Source organism: Tamandua tetradactyla, chromosome 1, assembly GCF_023851605.1.
Source record: "Tamandua tetradactyla isolate mTamTet1 chromosome 1, mTamTet1.pri, whole genome shotgun sequence".
NCBI lineage: Eukaryota > Metazoa > Chordata > Mammalia > Pilosa > Myrmecophagidae > Tamandua > Tamandua tetradactyla.
The window spans coordinates 145,795,367-145,812,305 of NC_135327.1; the positions used below are offsets into that span (position 1 = coordinate 145,795,367).

Below are 16,939 nucleotides of genomic sequence, written 5' to 3' on the forward strand. Positions count from 1 at the left end.
TGTTTCTGACAAGTCTGTTTGTTGAGTTCGAGGAGCTGGCAATAGAATCCTTCAGAGTATTCCAGCAGGAAAATGGGTTTGATGGCTAGAAAAGAAGAATGAACTAAAAATTTAATTCATTTTAGAGTCATCTGCAGAGGGATGGTACCAAGGATTTCTCAGGGATGAACCACACCATTAATGTGTCAGGGAAGAGCATATATAAAGATCTAAATGACCCATTAAGAACAGTACCTATGAGAAAGGGGGAAAATGCAACTTCCCCAAGTTGAATTCTTGATATTCTCACAAGCAGTGTGGACAACTAAAGCTATAGGCTGAACCTCCAATCTTGGGGTTTGTTCATATTAAACCTAACCCCACAAAGGATAGGTCAAGCTACTTCAAATTAGGTCTAAGGGTCACCCCCAAGAGAACCTCTTCTGTTGCTCAGATGTAGTCTCTCTCTCCAGCCAACACAACAAACAAACTCACCACCCTCCCCCTGTCGGCGTGGGACATGACACCCAGGAGTGTGGACCTCCCTGGAAACGTGGGACAGAAATCCTGGAATAAGCTGAGACTCAGCATCAAGAGATAGAGAAAACCCCTAGAATGAGTTGTGACTCAGCATCAGGGGATTGAAAAAACCTTCTCGACCATAAGGGGGAGGAGTGAAATGAGACAAAGTGTCAATGGCTGAGAGATTCCCAACAAAATTGAGAGGTTATCCTGCAGCTTATTCATACGCATTAAACAGATATCACCTTGTTAGTCAAGATGTAGTGGAGAGGCTGGAGGGAACTGCCTGAAAATGTAGAGCTGTGTTCCAGTAGCCATGTTTCTTGAAGATGATTGTATAATGACATAGCATTCACAATGTCACTGTGTGGTAGTGAAAATCTTGTGTCTGATGCTCTTTTTATCTACCTTAACAACAGATAAGTAAAACATATGGAATAAAGATGAATAATAGGGTGAACAAAAGTTAAAATAAATTTAGATTGAAATGCTGGTGATTGGTGAGGGGGAGGGGTGGGGGTATGGTATGTAAGAATTTTTCTATTTTTTTAATTTCTTTTTCTGAATAGATGCAAATGTTCCAAGAAATGATCATGATGATGAATAGGTAACTATGTGATGATATTGTGAATTGCTGATTATATATGTAGAATGGTATGATCAAAATTTAGGAATGTTTGTGTTTGTTTGGTGCTTTTGGTATTTTTTTAAAAATTTAAAAATTAAAAAAAAAAACAATGGTACCTATTTCTATGTCTGCTATGTTGGCCTGATTTAAGAATGTTTTTACAAGCTCTAGAATTTGTGCAGTAAAAGAGATTTAGAAAATGCAGAAAGTCTACCTCTAAAATGGTAAAAAAAAAAATCTAGTTTAAACACCCCAATTATCCCCCTTTGCTTTCACACATGTATAATTTGTTTCTGTTGTCAAAAAGAAAAGACTAAACAGAATTTACTAGGTTATGCAACTCAGCAAACAAAAAAGAGATTATGACCCTGAAGTAGAGTAAATGGTAAAACGTTCTTCAGATAAAACACACATTAGCTCTAAGAAGACAGAAAACAAAAATGGAACATTCTATCCCACAGGGATGCTGATTAGTAAGAGAATTCTACACCTGGGAATCTTGATCCTTGCACTTCACAAGAAACAACAGAAAGTATTGGAAAGAGAAAATGAGGAGCCAAAAAAAGGAAACAAATGAAATAGAACAAGAGATTATAAAACAAAGAAAAGTTTCATAAATATTCAACTAAGTGAGACAATAAACAGGATGTTTAGTGAATACCCTGAAGGCCCTACTCTGTAAAAAGTGGCTATCTATTTCAAGATCCTCTGATTTCTAAAACCCATAGAACCTGAAGATGCAGGCTTGGGATTTCCCGTTAATGTTCAGCCCATTAAATAATTACTGCAGGGCAGGCAATGATAGCTCAATGGTACAGTTCTCGCCTGCCATACCAGAGACCTGGGTTCGTATTCCGGTACTTGCCCATGTAAAAAAATTTAAAAAATAAAAACAACAACTGGAAAACCTCAGCTACATGGTTCCCTAGACCCAGAAATAAAGGAGGGAGTTGTATGAAATGTGGGGATCTCTGTAACCTAGTACTTCCTATACAAGTACTATAATCAATGTAATACATCATTTCTACTTTCCTGAGATAAGCATTTTCAACTATTTAAGCTATCTTTTTTGCAACTTAATGACATATTTCTAAATAGTAGTGCACTGGTTTGAATCTATTGTGTACTCCAGAAAAGCCACATTCTTTAATCCTCACTCAATATTGCTGGGTGTGAGTTTTTTGTTTGTGTCCATGGGGATGTGACACACCCAGCTGTGGGTGGTAACTTTTGATTAGATGGTTTTTACAGAGAGGCTTCGTCACCCATTAAAGGCCAGGTTGTTTACTGGAGCCCTTTAAGAGGGAACCATTTGGAAAAAAAGCTGGAGAGCACATGCAGCCAGAGACCTTTGGAGATGAAGAAGGAAAACTCCCCCAGGGGAGCTCCATGTACCTCGAAGCCTGGAGAGGAAGCGAGCCGTCACCATGCTCGCCATGTGCCTTTCCAGTTGAGAGAAAAACCTTCAACTTCCTTGCTTCTTGAACCAAGGTACCTTTCCAAGGATGCCTTAGATTGGACATTTTTATAGTCTCGTTTTAATATAGTCACAGTCAAGGCCTTAAAACTGTAAACTTGCAATTTAATAAATTCCGCCTTTTAAAAGTTGTTCCATTTCTGGTATACTGCATTCTGGCAGCTTGCAAACTAAACAAATAGATATCACTATATCTTGAGTATTCAATTTAGACATTTCTGTTTACTTCTCGTTATAGAAGATCAGGATTCAGTGACTTATTCTATGCTCCTACAACACATAAACATATATACACATACAAAGATACACATATCCATGCATACACACTCTTCCTCTGTTTCTACTGTCCAATATAGTCATAATCAACTTCCGGTTGTATCATTATTCAGTGTTTTCACTGTTATGATTACATAAATGTTGCCTATTGCCTAACCCATAGTGTTCTATGATTTTATTTTCTTTCTTGTTCAGTGTTCTGTTTTCCCTGGAGTGGATCTCACTATTTTCTTCAATTGTCTAGTTTCCTCTGAAAATGTTTATTCATTTCCCAAACTTTCTGCCAGAGGTGTAGTTTTTCTCACTACAATCAATCAATTCCTTTCTTTTTCCTTGAGAACCTTCTTCTGTATGTCTTTGATTCCCTGCTCCAATTGGACTTGGATGATCTCTAGACCTACTGAACAGCTGCTATCCTGGTACCTCCTTCACTGTTATCTTGAAAATTCTCTTGCCCTATCTTTTTTTTTTTCTTTTTAAATGGAATGCTTCACGAATTTGCATGTCATCCTTGTGCAGGGGCAATGCTAATCTTCTCTGTTTCATTCCAATTTTAGTATATGTGCTGCCGAAGCAAGCACTTGCCCTATCTTCTCTATGCATTCCCCAATCTGCACCTTCCTTCTTTTCCTCTTCCTTCCTTCTTCTTACTTAATAACCACTATTTGAGTGCCCACTATGTTCTAGAATAGAACAGTACTAGTAATAAACAGTTTAGTGTTGGACATGGCAAGCTTGAGGTATCTATTAGATATCTCAAGGCGGCTGGACTTCAGAGAAAGGGTTATAGCTAGAGGTATAAAATCATAGCACATAAAGACTACTTAAAGTCATTGGACTTGAGATCACCCAGGGAGTGAGTGTAAATACAGAAGGTCTGACTGCTTCAACATTTAAAGTCAGGACGATAAAACATATCTAGTAAAGGAGCTAGAGAAAATATGACTAAAGAGGTGAAAGGAGAACCAAGGAAAAGTGGCACCTTGGAAACAAAGTGAAGAAACTGTTTCACATGGGCTTCCATCATATGGCTGCTTACTCTATCAGGCCAGCAAAGAGAATCTCTACCCCCCAGGGAGGGCTCAGTACCTCTTTAAAGAATTTTCACCTGATCAGGTCAGGCCCACCCTGCAAAATCTCCTTACAGAGTTACTACAGAGTAACTCAAAATCAATTGTTTTGGGACCTTAATTCATCAGCAAAATCCCTTCACTGTTGCCATATTGTGTTGGCTAGAAGGAAGTCTTAAGTTCCACACACACTCAGGGGAGGGAATTATACAAGTCTTGAACACCAGGGGGCCATAATCAGGAGTCAGCCTCTGTTTGCCACAGAATGGTTCAGTTAAAAGGGAAACATGGATTACACAAGAGAACATGAGCAATTTCTTCAGTAGGTCAGAAAAAACGGGATGAAGTCCCAGTAGACAATGTGGACTATTCATTCACCATAACAGACAAAAGCTAGATTGTGTGGGCAATGAAGCAGGTAGGCTTGTTGAATTGTGGCAGGAGTTTATGTCAGCTCCATTCTGCTTATTGGATCCAACATATGCCTATTTCTCAGTTTTTTCCCCTTGTTTTGATAAAAATTATTCTGATTCCTGAAAAAGGGAAATGGGAACTTAAATTATTTAAAACTTGGGCATGTCTGAAAAGACCTTTATTCTACCTTTACTGTGTCAGATATAAAATTCTGGGTGGGAAATAATTTTCCCTCAGCATTTTAAAGATATTGTACTTCTAGCTTGCAGCGCTACTCTTGAGTATCTTGAATATCTGATGACATTCTGATTCCCAAGCTTTCATGTGTGACTTTTTTGCTTTGTTTTCATCTTGGTTTTTGTTTTGTCTTTGCCCTCTCTGAAAGCTTTTATACTCTTCTGTTTATATTTGATGTTTTGAAATTTCAGTATTATGGGCTAGGTGAAGGTGTTTTTACTTATCGCATAGGCTGTCAATGGCGTCTCCAATCTAGGGAGTCCTATCTTTCAATCCTGTGAAAAATTCCTCTCTAATCTATTTAATAATTTTCTCCATTTATCATTGTCTTCTTTCTTATGCTACTATTATTTGGATGTTAGGTCTCCTGGAACATCATCAGGAACAATCTACTGATTTTTTTTTTCTCTATTTTCTAGATTTTTTTTTCTTATGTTCTACTTTCTGATAACTTTTCTAAATTTTATCTTGAACCCTTTTACAGATTACATTTCCACTGCCATATTTTTACTTTTGAAGACTTCTTTGGTGTTCCTTTAAAAATAACATAGTGGCTTTAGAGCCAGACAGCCTGAGATCTGTTTCAGTTCTACTTACTACTTATGTGATCTTGGGTAAGTTAACCTCTCTGTGCCTCAGGTATCTCATCTGTGGCATAATAATATATCTACCTCATAGGATTCTCACCAACAGTAAATGAACTAATAGATACAAACTGCTTAGAACAGTGTCTGGCATAAGTTAGCTGTTATTATTATTATTGCTGTTGTTATATATTTGATGATATTAAAGTGCACTTTTATTTTTCTATTCATTGCAGTTTTTATTTCTGTGAGTTAATATTTTTACTTCATTTGCTTTATTCCAATTTTTCATACCAAAAGCTTTTCTTAGAAGTCTGATGATTCCTACCTGAGTTCATATTTATTTGTTTGGAGGTGGTTCTTGACTGGTGACCTTCACAATGGGATGAAACAGCATCTGGGTTTTTTATTGGGAAACCCTCAAATGTCAGCATCTGAAGTCCCACGAGATGGTCAGTTCCCTAGAGAGGGATGCTCTAATTTCTTGGAGGGTATAAAACTACATGTCAGAATCTTGATAGTCCAGTGGGGGGAGGAGGTCATTTATAAAGTAGTTAGAACACAATCAATTCCCCCTTCTTTTCAATACAGTATTTCATCCACACCCTCAGCTGTATAAACCTCCCCAAAAAATAAACTACTCCATGTTCTGCTACAACTGGAGAAGAGCAGTTGCTTGCCTGTGTAGGATAGAGGAGGGGCTGAATAACTAATTCCCACCCTTCTCCTCCCCTTCAGAGGCATGAGTGTCCAGATTCTGGGCTTCCTGGGTCCTGTGAGGCAGACGATCTTGCTTATTGTCTTTCTTTCACTATCCCTGTACTCCTACCCAAGCTTAGGTTCAGCTTTTTCTAGTTTGCTTAGTTCCAAAATTCTAGTAGATAAACTTTATCTGTTCTTGTCTGGTCTCCTGTTCTTTTTGTCCTGAGTTTATTGTTTTTTTCCATTCCTTTAGCCATTATTTTGGTGGAGTTTCAGGAAGCAGAAACTTGTGTGCCTAACCTAGTTCTTAACAGAAAATCCATACTCTATCCATGAAATATGGTGTTGGAGTACATATTCTATGTTGCTTCTTAGATCTCTAACTTTTTAAGATTCCTATAACGAATAGAAAAAAATGAATTTGCGTTCAGTCTTCATATAGCAAAAAAACTAAAAAACAACCCTCATGCTTTGATGTTAAGCACAAAGTTATATAGAGCAGCTGATTCTTCAGTATGATTATAAGCTCTTCCTTGGGAGTTTACTTTAGTTGTTCTCAAAGAGTGGTTCCCAGACTACCACCAGCAGCAGCATCTGAGAATTTGGTATAAATACAAATACTATGGCCCCACTTCAGATATAAAGAATCTAAAACTCTGAGAGTGGGGCCTGGAAATCCATATTTCAACAAGTCTGCTAGGTGATTCTGATGCACACTAAATTTGGGGATTTTCTAGAGACAACCCTTCACAAAGCTGCATTTAGAGATTAAAAATTTTACTTAGTGTTAGGCCAAATGTCTAAAAGATTTTCAGACTATGAATTGACCATCTTTTAGTAGATATGTTACATGGTGCCTGAACCATCCATAGACTCCACGTTTGGGTCTTTTCTCTTTGCTGAAGAGGCAGATCTTGTTCTGTACTACCTAATCACTAAAGGGGATTTATTAAATTACAAGTTTACAGTTCTAAGGCCATAAAAAATCCAAATTAAGGCAGCCAGTGACCAGATGGAAAGAGTCTGGGTCTCTGACAATCATGAAGCCACTATACCAGCCCTGATATGCCTACATTTACATTGCAGAGAAATAAACTTCTATCTTGTTTGAGCCACTGTATTTGCATTTTCTGCCATCTACAGACAACGTTAATCGTAATTGAAACTAGTATGATCATAAAAAAAGAGAGGTGATACAAATTAATCTTAGATAACAGGATCTCTAAAGATAATAATGCATAAATGATGGAGATCTTGACTCTGAAGAAAGGGCCGGATGGCGTTTGGATTTCCTCTGTCACATGGCTGGCATCTGCTGGTCCTTTCTTAGCTTGACTGAGAAAACTCTGGATTTCTTTTCTTAGCTTTCCTTGGCTCTTTCCTTGGCTCTTTCCTGGTTCTGGTTTTTTAGTACCATGGTCCTTGCTTAACATCTCATGGGAAGGTACATGGCAATGTCTGCTGGGCTCTGAATCTCCAAACATCTGTGTCTGTGTCAGCTCTGAACTATTTCTGTGTGAGCTCTTTTAAGGACTCCAGTAAATTAATTAAGACCCACCTTGAATGGGTGGAGTCACATCTCCACCTAATCAAAGGATCACACCCACAATCTGGTGTGTCACATTTCCATGAAAGTAATTTCATCAAATGGTCACACCCTACAATATTGAATCAGGATTGGAAGAATAAGGTTTTTCTGGGGTTACATAACAGTTTCAAACCAGCACAATGGCTAAAAGTATATAAAACTGAACTGATGGCCATAGTGGCCCTGTGCCAGCACAAACCAATATCCTTTCAATTTTCTACCTTTGTGTGTGTGTGTAACCTTGAGCGGGTATATATATATATATATTTCTTGTACCAAAGAGACTTGATCAGGATACATATGAACAACTGATAGGAAACACTGTATGAGTGATTGGTCATAGTTATTACCAGCCATTGTTAAGGCTGCACAAACCAACAGCTTGTCCATGTATATAGATTTGTTTTGGCAACTTCATGTTGCCAAAGACAAGTTGATATCTCTGTCCGGTATCTGCTTAATTTCCCATGTGTGAAAACAAATTTGGTAGTACTCTTATTTCATCCCAACTCTGAGCCCTTGGAGTTCTCTAGCAATGCTTCCAGTGTGATTCTCTGAGAAACTAGTGCAAATTGCTTTGTAAGTCAACAAACAAGGAATCGGTATCATTGATGTTCTTTTAAAGAATTCATGAAGAATAGTCCTCATAAACCACTGTCATTGTACCTCAAGGTTCAAAAGGAAATGTTTTGAAAACAAAAGTAAAAGAAATCATACAATAGCACTGAAAAGGTTATGTGGTAGTGAATAAATCCAGAATATAATTTGAAAAGAAAATGTCGGCTCCAAGAATAATATTAACATAATGGGAATATCGGGATCAAGATTTATTTCTTCAGGTCATGGTTATTGATTTGAGAATTTACACAAATAAATTGTTAGAGAAGTATTTGCAAAGATGTTTAAATCCAACATGTTTTCTTTTAACATTACACTATTGTAGAATATCCCAGACTGGGCGAGGGCATTATTGGTCATCTAATCCAATTATATATTTCATGCTCGAGTCACTGGTATAATACTAAGGAAATGAGAGTCATACAAACCCTGGCATTGTGGTTGATGGCTGAGAGCCATTTACCATTGCTCATATATTTAGTTAACAAAAGGAATAAAATTCATTTTGAAACACAAAATGAAGGATACAGCTTTAAAATATGGCTCTGGTAAATGTTTGGAAAAGCAATGTTTTTTCTTCTGTCATTTATGGTGGAAAAGGTGTTTAAATTTGTGATGGAGATTGAAAATTTTCCCTAGATTTGGTTCTCCTTTATACTCATATATTTACTGGGAACATGACCACTCAAAATGAATATTACATTCCCAAACTTTCCTTAGAGTCATGTGTCTCAGCTACTATTGCCATATAACAAATTACCCCTAAATTTAGAGGCTTACAACAACCTTCTTTTTTTTTTTTTTTAATGCTTATGGATTTTGTGGGTCAGAATTTTGGACAGGATACTGCTGGGCTTGCTGCTTCTATCATGTTGGCATGACTTCTATCATGCTTTACTGACTGAAGCAGTTAGAAACCTATCCAAATTCAAGAGGAAGGGAATTAGACTTAAACTTCTGATGGAGGAATGGCAAGGTTGCATTGTAGAAGAGCACATGGGACAGGAGATATTGTCACAGTCATCTTTGGAAAATTTTGCAATTTACCACACCAGAGGTGTAACCATGTGACTAAGTTCCAGCCAAAAGGATACAAGGAATTGGTGTGTTTAATTTCTGGGAAAAGTCTTTAAAATGTGCGGGTGTATGTGTGTGGGGGGGGCTTTGCAATGGGAAGGTTCCCTTCTCTCTTCCACTTTCCTCTTGGCTGAAATATGAAGATGATTGGAATTGGAGAAGCTATTTTGGACCACAAAGTAGAAGCCACAAATAGGATTACACAGCAATGAGTTGGAAAGAGTCTGGGTCTCTGACAATTATAAAGCCACCATATCAGCCCTGATATGCTTACATTTCCATTACAGAGAAATAAACTTCTATCTTGTTTGAACCACCGTATTTACATTTTCTGCCATCTACACACAATGCTAATCTTAACTGAAACATGTATGATCATAAATGAAGAGAGATGATGCAAATTAATCTTAGATAACTGGATCTGTAAAGATGATAATGCTTATATGATGGAGATTTTGACCAATGTACTCAAAGCAGTGAGATGTAAATATCATGATATTTAATAAAAGCTTATTATCTTCAAACGCCTGGCACTTATAATTAGAGGCATTTACTACGGTTTAAAATAACATATTATTATGAGGTTAATAAGAAATGGGAATGGAGAAATACATTTCCTGAAGGAGTGACTATAAGTTGAATCATAAACAAAGAGTTAATATGAAGATGCATTTTTATAAAAAGGACTAGTTTGTTCATCTTGTTTTCTACTTTTTTAGTTTTCTGAGTCATGTATTTACTCTTTTATGTGGGTGAATACATAAACCAGAATGGGTACTTGAGCTCATTTTTGAGCTATTTTATTTACAATAAAATATTGTTTTTGAGCTATTTTATTTACAATTTTTATAGTGGTCACTATAAAAAATGAAGTATATGCATTTGAATAGCTTTTAAACAGCAAAAGATACTTCTAATTAAAAATTTCAGTCAGGGACTTCTACTTTTCAAGCATATTTACTTGTAGCTATTTCTCTTTATATTGAAGTATTCCTATTTCTGGAGATAAAATTCAAAATCACTCAAAGCAAAAGGGAAAGTCTTAAAATAAATTTTAAATGAGAGCCTAATCAGGCAATGCTTTTTTGCTTTAGGACCATCTGTCCTGTTTATGACATTTTATTCAAATTGCTATACTATTCTGTATAAAGAATATCAACTAACTTTGATAAGTGCATCACAAAAAATGATGCATTTGTCTCAATAAATAGTAGCAAACACACTGCGTGCACAATGGAATAAAATCAGCAAAGCTAAAAAAAAGGTAGACGATGACCAGCGAAAGTTTGGATAAAATGTGGCGAAAGAAAAAGATGAATATTATATTTCTGTCTAAAATAGAACCAGCACTACTATGTGAATTTAAACAAAAGATATTACCAAGATTTATCAATACAACTAAATTATAGGAGAAAAAAAAAATGCCACTACCGAGCTGAAGGCTGAAGTTTCAGGGTAAATCGCTTGTCAGCAGGTCCGGTTGGGTTCACTCGTGAATGACGTGTGGGAATGCTGGCGCGTGAACTGCCCCCTCCGGGGTGTGGACAGGTGGAAGGTGTGACTCGCAGGAGGACCCGGAGCAGTGTTGAGTGGGGACCCCGCACCGGGCACGTTTGCCGCAGAGCGCCACCCGCCCGCCCGGGCCCCGATAGCGCCCTCGACCCTGAGGCTATCCGAGGGACTGGAGCGCGGCGCTCGCCCGCGGTGGTTGCCATGGTTTCTGGAATCACGTGGGCGCGCGTTTTGTTTCCCCCTCCCGCGCGCCTCTGCGAAGCGGGGGCGGGGCGGCTCCGGCTGGGAGAGGAGCGGCGGCGGCGGGAGCGGGAGGAGCCGGAGATGCTGCCAGCCCTCGGCGGGCTTTGCTCGCTCAGCCGCCGCCGCCACCGCCGCACCGAGCTGTTGTAGCCGCGGACCAGGCCAGCCCTGCCGCCGGGGTCCTGTGCGCTGCGCGTAGCTGGTAGCGCAGCTAGCACCCTCCGCGCGCTCTCGGCGGCCGCGGGGCCCAAGGTCCTACTCGGGAGAAGGCGAGGGCGGCGGCCGCCCCCGTTGGGCAGCCCGGGGACGCGGCGCCCAGGCGCCCGCCGCCCCGGAGGCAGGATGAGCATCGAGATCCCGGCGGGGCTGACGGAGCTGCTCCAGGGCTTCACGGTGGAGGTGCTGAGGCACCAACCCGCGGACCTGCTGGAGTTCGCGCTGCAGCACTTCACGCGCCTGCAGCAGGAAAACGAGCGGAAAAGCGCCGCACGCTTCAGCCATGAGGGCAGGATCTGGGGAGACGCGGGTGCCGCCGGGGGCGGCACCCCCAGCAAGGGAGTCAACTTCGCGGAGGAACCCGTGCACACCGACTCCGAAAACGGGGAGGAGAACGACGAGGAGGAGGCCACGGACGCAGGAGCATTCAGTGGTGAGGACGGGATCCCCTCCACGACCCCCGAGTTCCTTCACCTCCTGTACCGTTCTTCGCTTTACTCCTTAATCCTGCAGCTTTCTTCACCTACCTCTCCCTGCATTCTCCACCTGCGCTACCTTCTCATCTCGCCCACCCGCTACCTTCTCATCTCGCCCACCCCCTCAGTATCCATTTCTGTCTCTCCCATTCGCCCACCTTCCTACCCTACTCTCTTGTCATGCTCTACCTTTCTTTTCCTCCTCTGAAGGTGAAGGAGCTGAAAGGTTACGGTTCCCAATGACCATCTGCCCCCTCTCATCCAGAGCAACAGCTGCAGAGATGGGCCGGTTTGGTGTGGGCATCTCATGGGAAGACAGTTTTCTTTGTGGCTGAGGATATTTCGCTTGACGGATAGATTGTGCATAGAGCAAACTGGTTGGCCCCCTTGGTATTCTTTTTCAGTGCTGATATTTCTTAATGGAGCGTCCAAAGAGAAAAGGCGGGGGGTGTTAAATTTGATTGGTTTTACCGTGTTAGACGTAGAATCACTAAAAGAAACATGAAATGGGACTCCATGGGGCAGAACAAAATTTATGGTAATAACTTTGACATTCTTGGAAACAAAGTAATCTGTTATTTTTGGACATACAACAAAGGAACCTGCTTAGCCTGCAATCCATCAGGTCTTTGGCATGAGGAAACGGGCTAATGTTCTGTTTTTTTATTTAAAACACATATTGAACGATTTGGTGCTTTTGAAAAAAATTAATTTTTAAGTACATAAAAAATAGTGAATGGAATTCTGAAGCCTTGTTAGTTGTCTTTAAAATTAAAAGCTAGTGAATAATTGTAAGCACTATGCCAGACACTGAAGCTAAAAAGAATGAATGGGAAATAAGGAATTTTCTCAAATAGCTGCTCCTTTAAGTCCCACCCCTTCTGTTACACCCTACACCCACCCCGGAACACGCAGAAACACACATAGACACACACACATCCTCCTTTATTAATGCATGACTAAATCCCACCTTTTTTGGCATTCTCAAACTACAACACTATGGTGTGTAAATGTGCAAGTGTTTTTCTCTTTGTGGTTGTAAGGCAAACATGCAGGCTTTTATTTATTTATTTGGCTTGTGGTTTGTTGCAGAGCATTTCATATAATAAAAGCATTTAAGGTGTCATTTCATCTCCTTTTGTATGTTCTTAGGAATATGCTTCTTTTCTTTGCAGAAGCACGTGTTGAAATGGCCTTTAAAAATATATTTTTTGCTTGTCTAAAACATTCACACAAACCCTGAAAATTAGTGCTCTATGAGGAATAAAGTCAGGTAGTTACTTTTAGATTTTAATTTTATGTATTTTAGTATTTCCCCAGATAGGGTAATCTTAGTCTTAATTGTTCTTTTTGCATAAGAAATTAGCAAATGCTTTTTTTTTCCCACTAGAAACAAGAGAAAGATAACAGAAAATGTATTTTAAAGAGATGGAAAGAAGCCAATAATGGTTGATAAAAGGGAGAGGAGCCTGATACTTATCTCCTGACACACCCACACATGCATGTGCATCTATACACACACATACACACAGGGGAAAAAACTAGTTTACCAGATTGGAGGGATCTAGGAACTGAGTGAATCAGTAAAAAACCTCTGTACGTTTAATATGATATGTTGTTTGTATGACTAATAATATTTTGTTTGTTGTTTTTGGAGGGTTTTGCATTGATGATTCTATTTTTTTCTTACAATAATGGATATTGTACACAGAACAAGTTCTATTTCTGTGTGCAGGTGAAGAAATAAGCTGTTGACTTTAAAGCAGCAGAGATCATTGTATATGTGTTTATATTCTCCAAGTTACCTTTACTGTAAAAATTACTCAATTTGAGTTTTAATAGATATTTGTTGACCCACTGCACTCTTTATTCCCTAGTCTCTGCTCCCCTGGGAATTTAAAACTTTTTTTATTTCAACCAAATTCAGTTTGATCATAATCCACTGCACGTATCAGTGTACGTATAAATGCATAACTGAACTCTGACAACAGTACCTCCCTCTGCTAAGTGTAGTACTTTCTAATATTATCTATTCTGATCAGTTCTCTCCTTCTAAACAGTCAATTATGTTGAGACCCACAGTTTAAAAAAATAATAATAGGCTACAAAGGGGTTGGCAAAGTTTTTTCTAAAGAGCCAGATAGTAAATATTTTAGACTTTGTGGGTCTGTGGCTTCAGTCGCTTATTCTTCTTTGTGTCGAGGCCATAGTTTGCCTGGTCAAACCCTGGTCAAAGGGGGAAAAAAGTCAAAATGGTTCCACAGGGGAAAAAGATAGAAATGACCCTAGAATTTATAAGTCTGTCAATTTAAAGTCTTTACCTAGAAAGACCAAAACACTAAAAACACCAGTTATACTGTATAATTCTCCTGGCATAGCAAAGAACAAGAACTGGAAGCACACAAGATCTGCTTTATCAATAATTTTTCAATTTTAAGTATGCATACTTGAGGAAGTTAGATTCTGAAGTGAGTATTCACTGGCACCATTCTTAGAGAGCTTTTTAAAATAGGTTAGGGTGGACCATTGAATTTATTTTTTTAACACATTCCTGGTCATTTTGATATAGGTAGTTTCTTGACCATACTTTGAGAAGCATTGGAAGATCAACATATAGTGATAAATTAATATCTTCTTATCTTATTAACAAAAAATAATAGCTGCCATTTATTAACATTCTATGCGTGCCAAGCACTGACTAAACACACTTTAATTCCTTATTCCAGCTTTATGAGAAAGATGAGGCTGTAAGTTGCCCAATGTTTTACAGCTAGTATGCACTAAAACCAGAATTGGGACACAGGTAAGCCTGGCTCCTACATCTGTGTTCCTGATCATCATGTTATCTCCAGAAAGGGCTGAAGCCAGTACTGCCTAAGCATTCTTTATATGCCAAACTCAGTATTTGAGATTCTTAATATGTTTTACCTTTAAGACTCTGAAATTTAACTTGTCCAAGGTTACATATAGAACAGAGCCTCATTTCTCACCCACATTTATCTAACCATGAAGCCCAAGCAAAAATCAGGGAAATCTTCCTCAGTGAAGTTTGTACGACAGGCTGACTTCCAGATCATGTTTTCCTGGTAAATTTTCCAGGAATGCTGATGCATTTGCATTGATCGTTCCATACCCTCCCTTATCATACAAGTGATCGTATTTATGAGTTGTTGAAGATTAAAAGGCAAGTTTTTGACCATTAAGCTGATGTCCATTGACTCACATAGGGATCAGGAATATAGCATTGATTTCATAATGTGGTGGTTTAGTCAAATAAGTCAGCTGGGCACCCACAGTAAGCTGGAAAACTGTGGTCTGGTCCAGCATTCAGTGATTTTTTTTTTTTTTTTTGAGTCAAGTGGCATGGCCATATGTGGCAATAGGCAAAATAATCCGATGGGTGAAAGGGGTCTATATTCCTTCTATACCTTTCCAGGGAATCCCCACCTCTACCGATAACTTTCCCATTCCGCTCCTATTCTCTTCTAATTATATAGCTTCTAGCTTTTACTTTCAGTTTGCTAATCAACTAGTGCTTTTCAACTATTGAAAAGGCAATCTTTAAGTGTTAGAATAATAGCTTGTGGTGACTCTCTCTAAGCAGACTCTTAAAGACCCAAAAGAAGCTGTAATAGAGACCTGTTGGCATCCACTTTGCCTTCCTCTTTCCTCTCCTATAAAAAGTGAATGAAGCATGACATGTCACTTCTGAAAGGGTAGTCTCTAGGCCTGGAATTTATTACAGGGGTTTACAGTAGTCTAAAGAATTGGATCCATACTAATTTAGAGTGTATTCTATGGCAATAAATGGTTTTATAAAGACATCATTAAAAGATCTTGTGTTAGTAATTTCTTTAGTGAAATTGCTGAAATTATAAAATGATATAAGTGGAATTCCAAATTACCGTGAGAAATTGAAATGAATTACATTATGAGCAAATGCAGAGCAGTTAATCTGGAAGAAAAGTAAACTTTAAAAAATGTAAAATGTGGAAGAAAAAGATCTAGAGTTCAGAGTTCGTATAGAAGTCAAAAACAGTGAATCATACTTTGTAAAAGCATGCCAAAGGTTTATAACTTGAAATTTACCATGTGATAAAATTATGACTTAATCTTCTTAAATTCTGCCTTTGTCAGATCTTTGATGGGAAATCTTATCTGCCTTTTATTTTTAAAACTTAAAGGAAGATGCATAATTTAGAAAAGATCCTAAATATTGTGCAAAATATTGGAAAGTTAGAGCTCTTGGGAGTTTAAGAGAACCAAGCTATTTGTTATGAGAAAATAAAATAAAATTCAGTGACTCATCTGCCTAAAATGATTTGTGTGGTCTGCCTAATATGAAGTGGCAAGAGTAATGAGAGAGATTGATTTCATATCAATTCCTAACCATTTTCATGCTAGGAAAAAAAAAATACTGTTTACCTATTGAGTTCATGGTCTAACTGATAGGAGAGAATTATAGAGCTTAACTATAGCTTTAAAGAGTTGTTGCTTTGGCCAATTTATTAGGCTTACCTTATACACTCCCAATTATTTAAGAACCTGCTCTCTTTGGCCACAAGATTATCATGGGACGAGGTAGCCAATTGTTAGTTCTTCCCTTTTATTGCTTGTGTCTGCCAACATATGACTAAAGAAATTTATTTTAGTAGTTAAATTTTACCGTAAATTGTAAAGATGACAATACAAATTAAAAATGACTTAATACAAATGACTTTTCAGTGAATCATCAGCTTCTTAAATATATTGAATTGGTTTGAAAAAATGTTTACCAAAGTCAGTTTTTTGGATTAACTTTAAATTCAGATAACATTTATTTGTTTTATGTATGAAGCACTGTGCTAAGCATGTTGACATATTACAGCATTAATAGTACCTATACATAAAATTGTAATGAGGCCAGATGGGTTAATAGTTGTTAAGGCTCTTAGTGTACATAGCAAACACTGAATACAGGTGAAGTAAATTATCTCATTAATGTGAAATCTTACAAAAGTGTAAATTTTTTCCTGCAGGATAGCAATTTCATGGGTATTTCGTGGAAATGAATCTAGTACTTGCATTCTTTAGAGAGATGATGTAGGAATGAGCTTACATGGCAGTTCCACTTAGGATTTAATGTGAAAATATAAGACATGGTAATGAAACCCACATCCTTTCAACTCAGAATTTGCACCTAAGAGCTCTAGAATTTTGTAATGAGTGATACTTTATGGTCTTTGGCTCTTAGAGATTTCCATGGTCATTTTAAATCCTCCTGAAATGGGTTACATCATTCATGATAATGGCTAAAATATGGACGCCATTATTTTAGCTG

At 38.3% G+C, this 16,939-nt stretch overlaps 1 protein-coding gene, 1 long non-coding RNA gene and 1 other non-coding gene across 4 annotated transcripts in view; 1 reads left to right on the top strand and 2 right to left on the bottom strand.

Annotated features, from left to right (window-relative positions):
• The window catches only part of LOC143687185 (uncharacterized), a 175,694-nt gene extending 164,848 nt beyond the window's left edge, over positions 1–10,846 (bottom strand). For both annotated transcript variants that reach the window (XR_013177468.1, XR_013177456.1), the window contains exon 1: positions 10,604–10,846. This is a non-coding gene — a long non-coding RNA (uncharacterized LOC143687185). The remainder of the gene's footprint in view (positions 1–10,603) is intronic.
• Positions 3,357–3,463, bottom strand: LOC143652693 (U6 spliceosomal RNA). The gene has a single exon (XR_013160802.1). It is a non-coding gene; the product is annotated as a U6 spliceosomal RNA (small nuclear RNA).
• A 391-nt stretch (positions 10,847–11,237) lies between the features above and the next one.
• PRKAR2B (protein kinase cAMP-dependent type II regulatory subunit beta) overlaps positions 11,238–16,939 on the top strand; it is a 117,948-nt gene continuing 112,246 nt past the window's right edge. Inside the window, exon 1 of the mRNA XM_077164235.1 lies at positions 11,238–11,576. Coding sequence (XP_077020350.1) covers positions 11,270–11,576 — 307 coding nt within the window. The 5' untranslated portion in view covers positions 11,238–11,269. The remainder of the gene's footprint in view (positions 11,577–16,939) is intronic.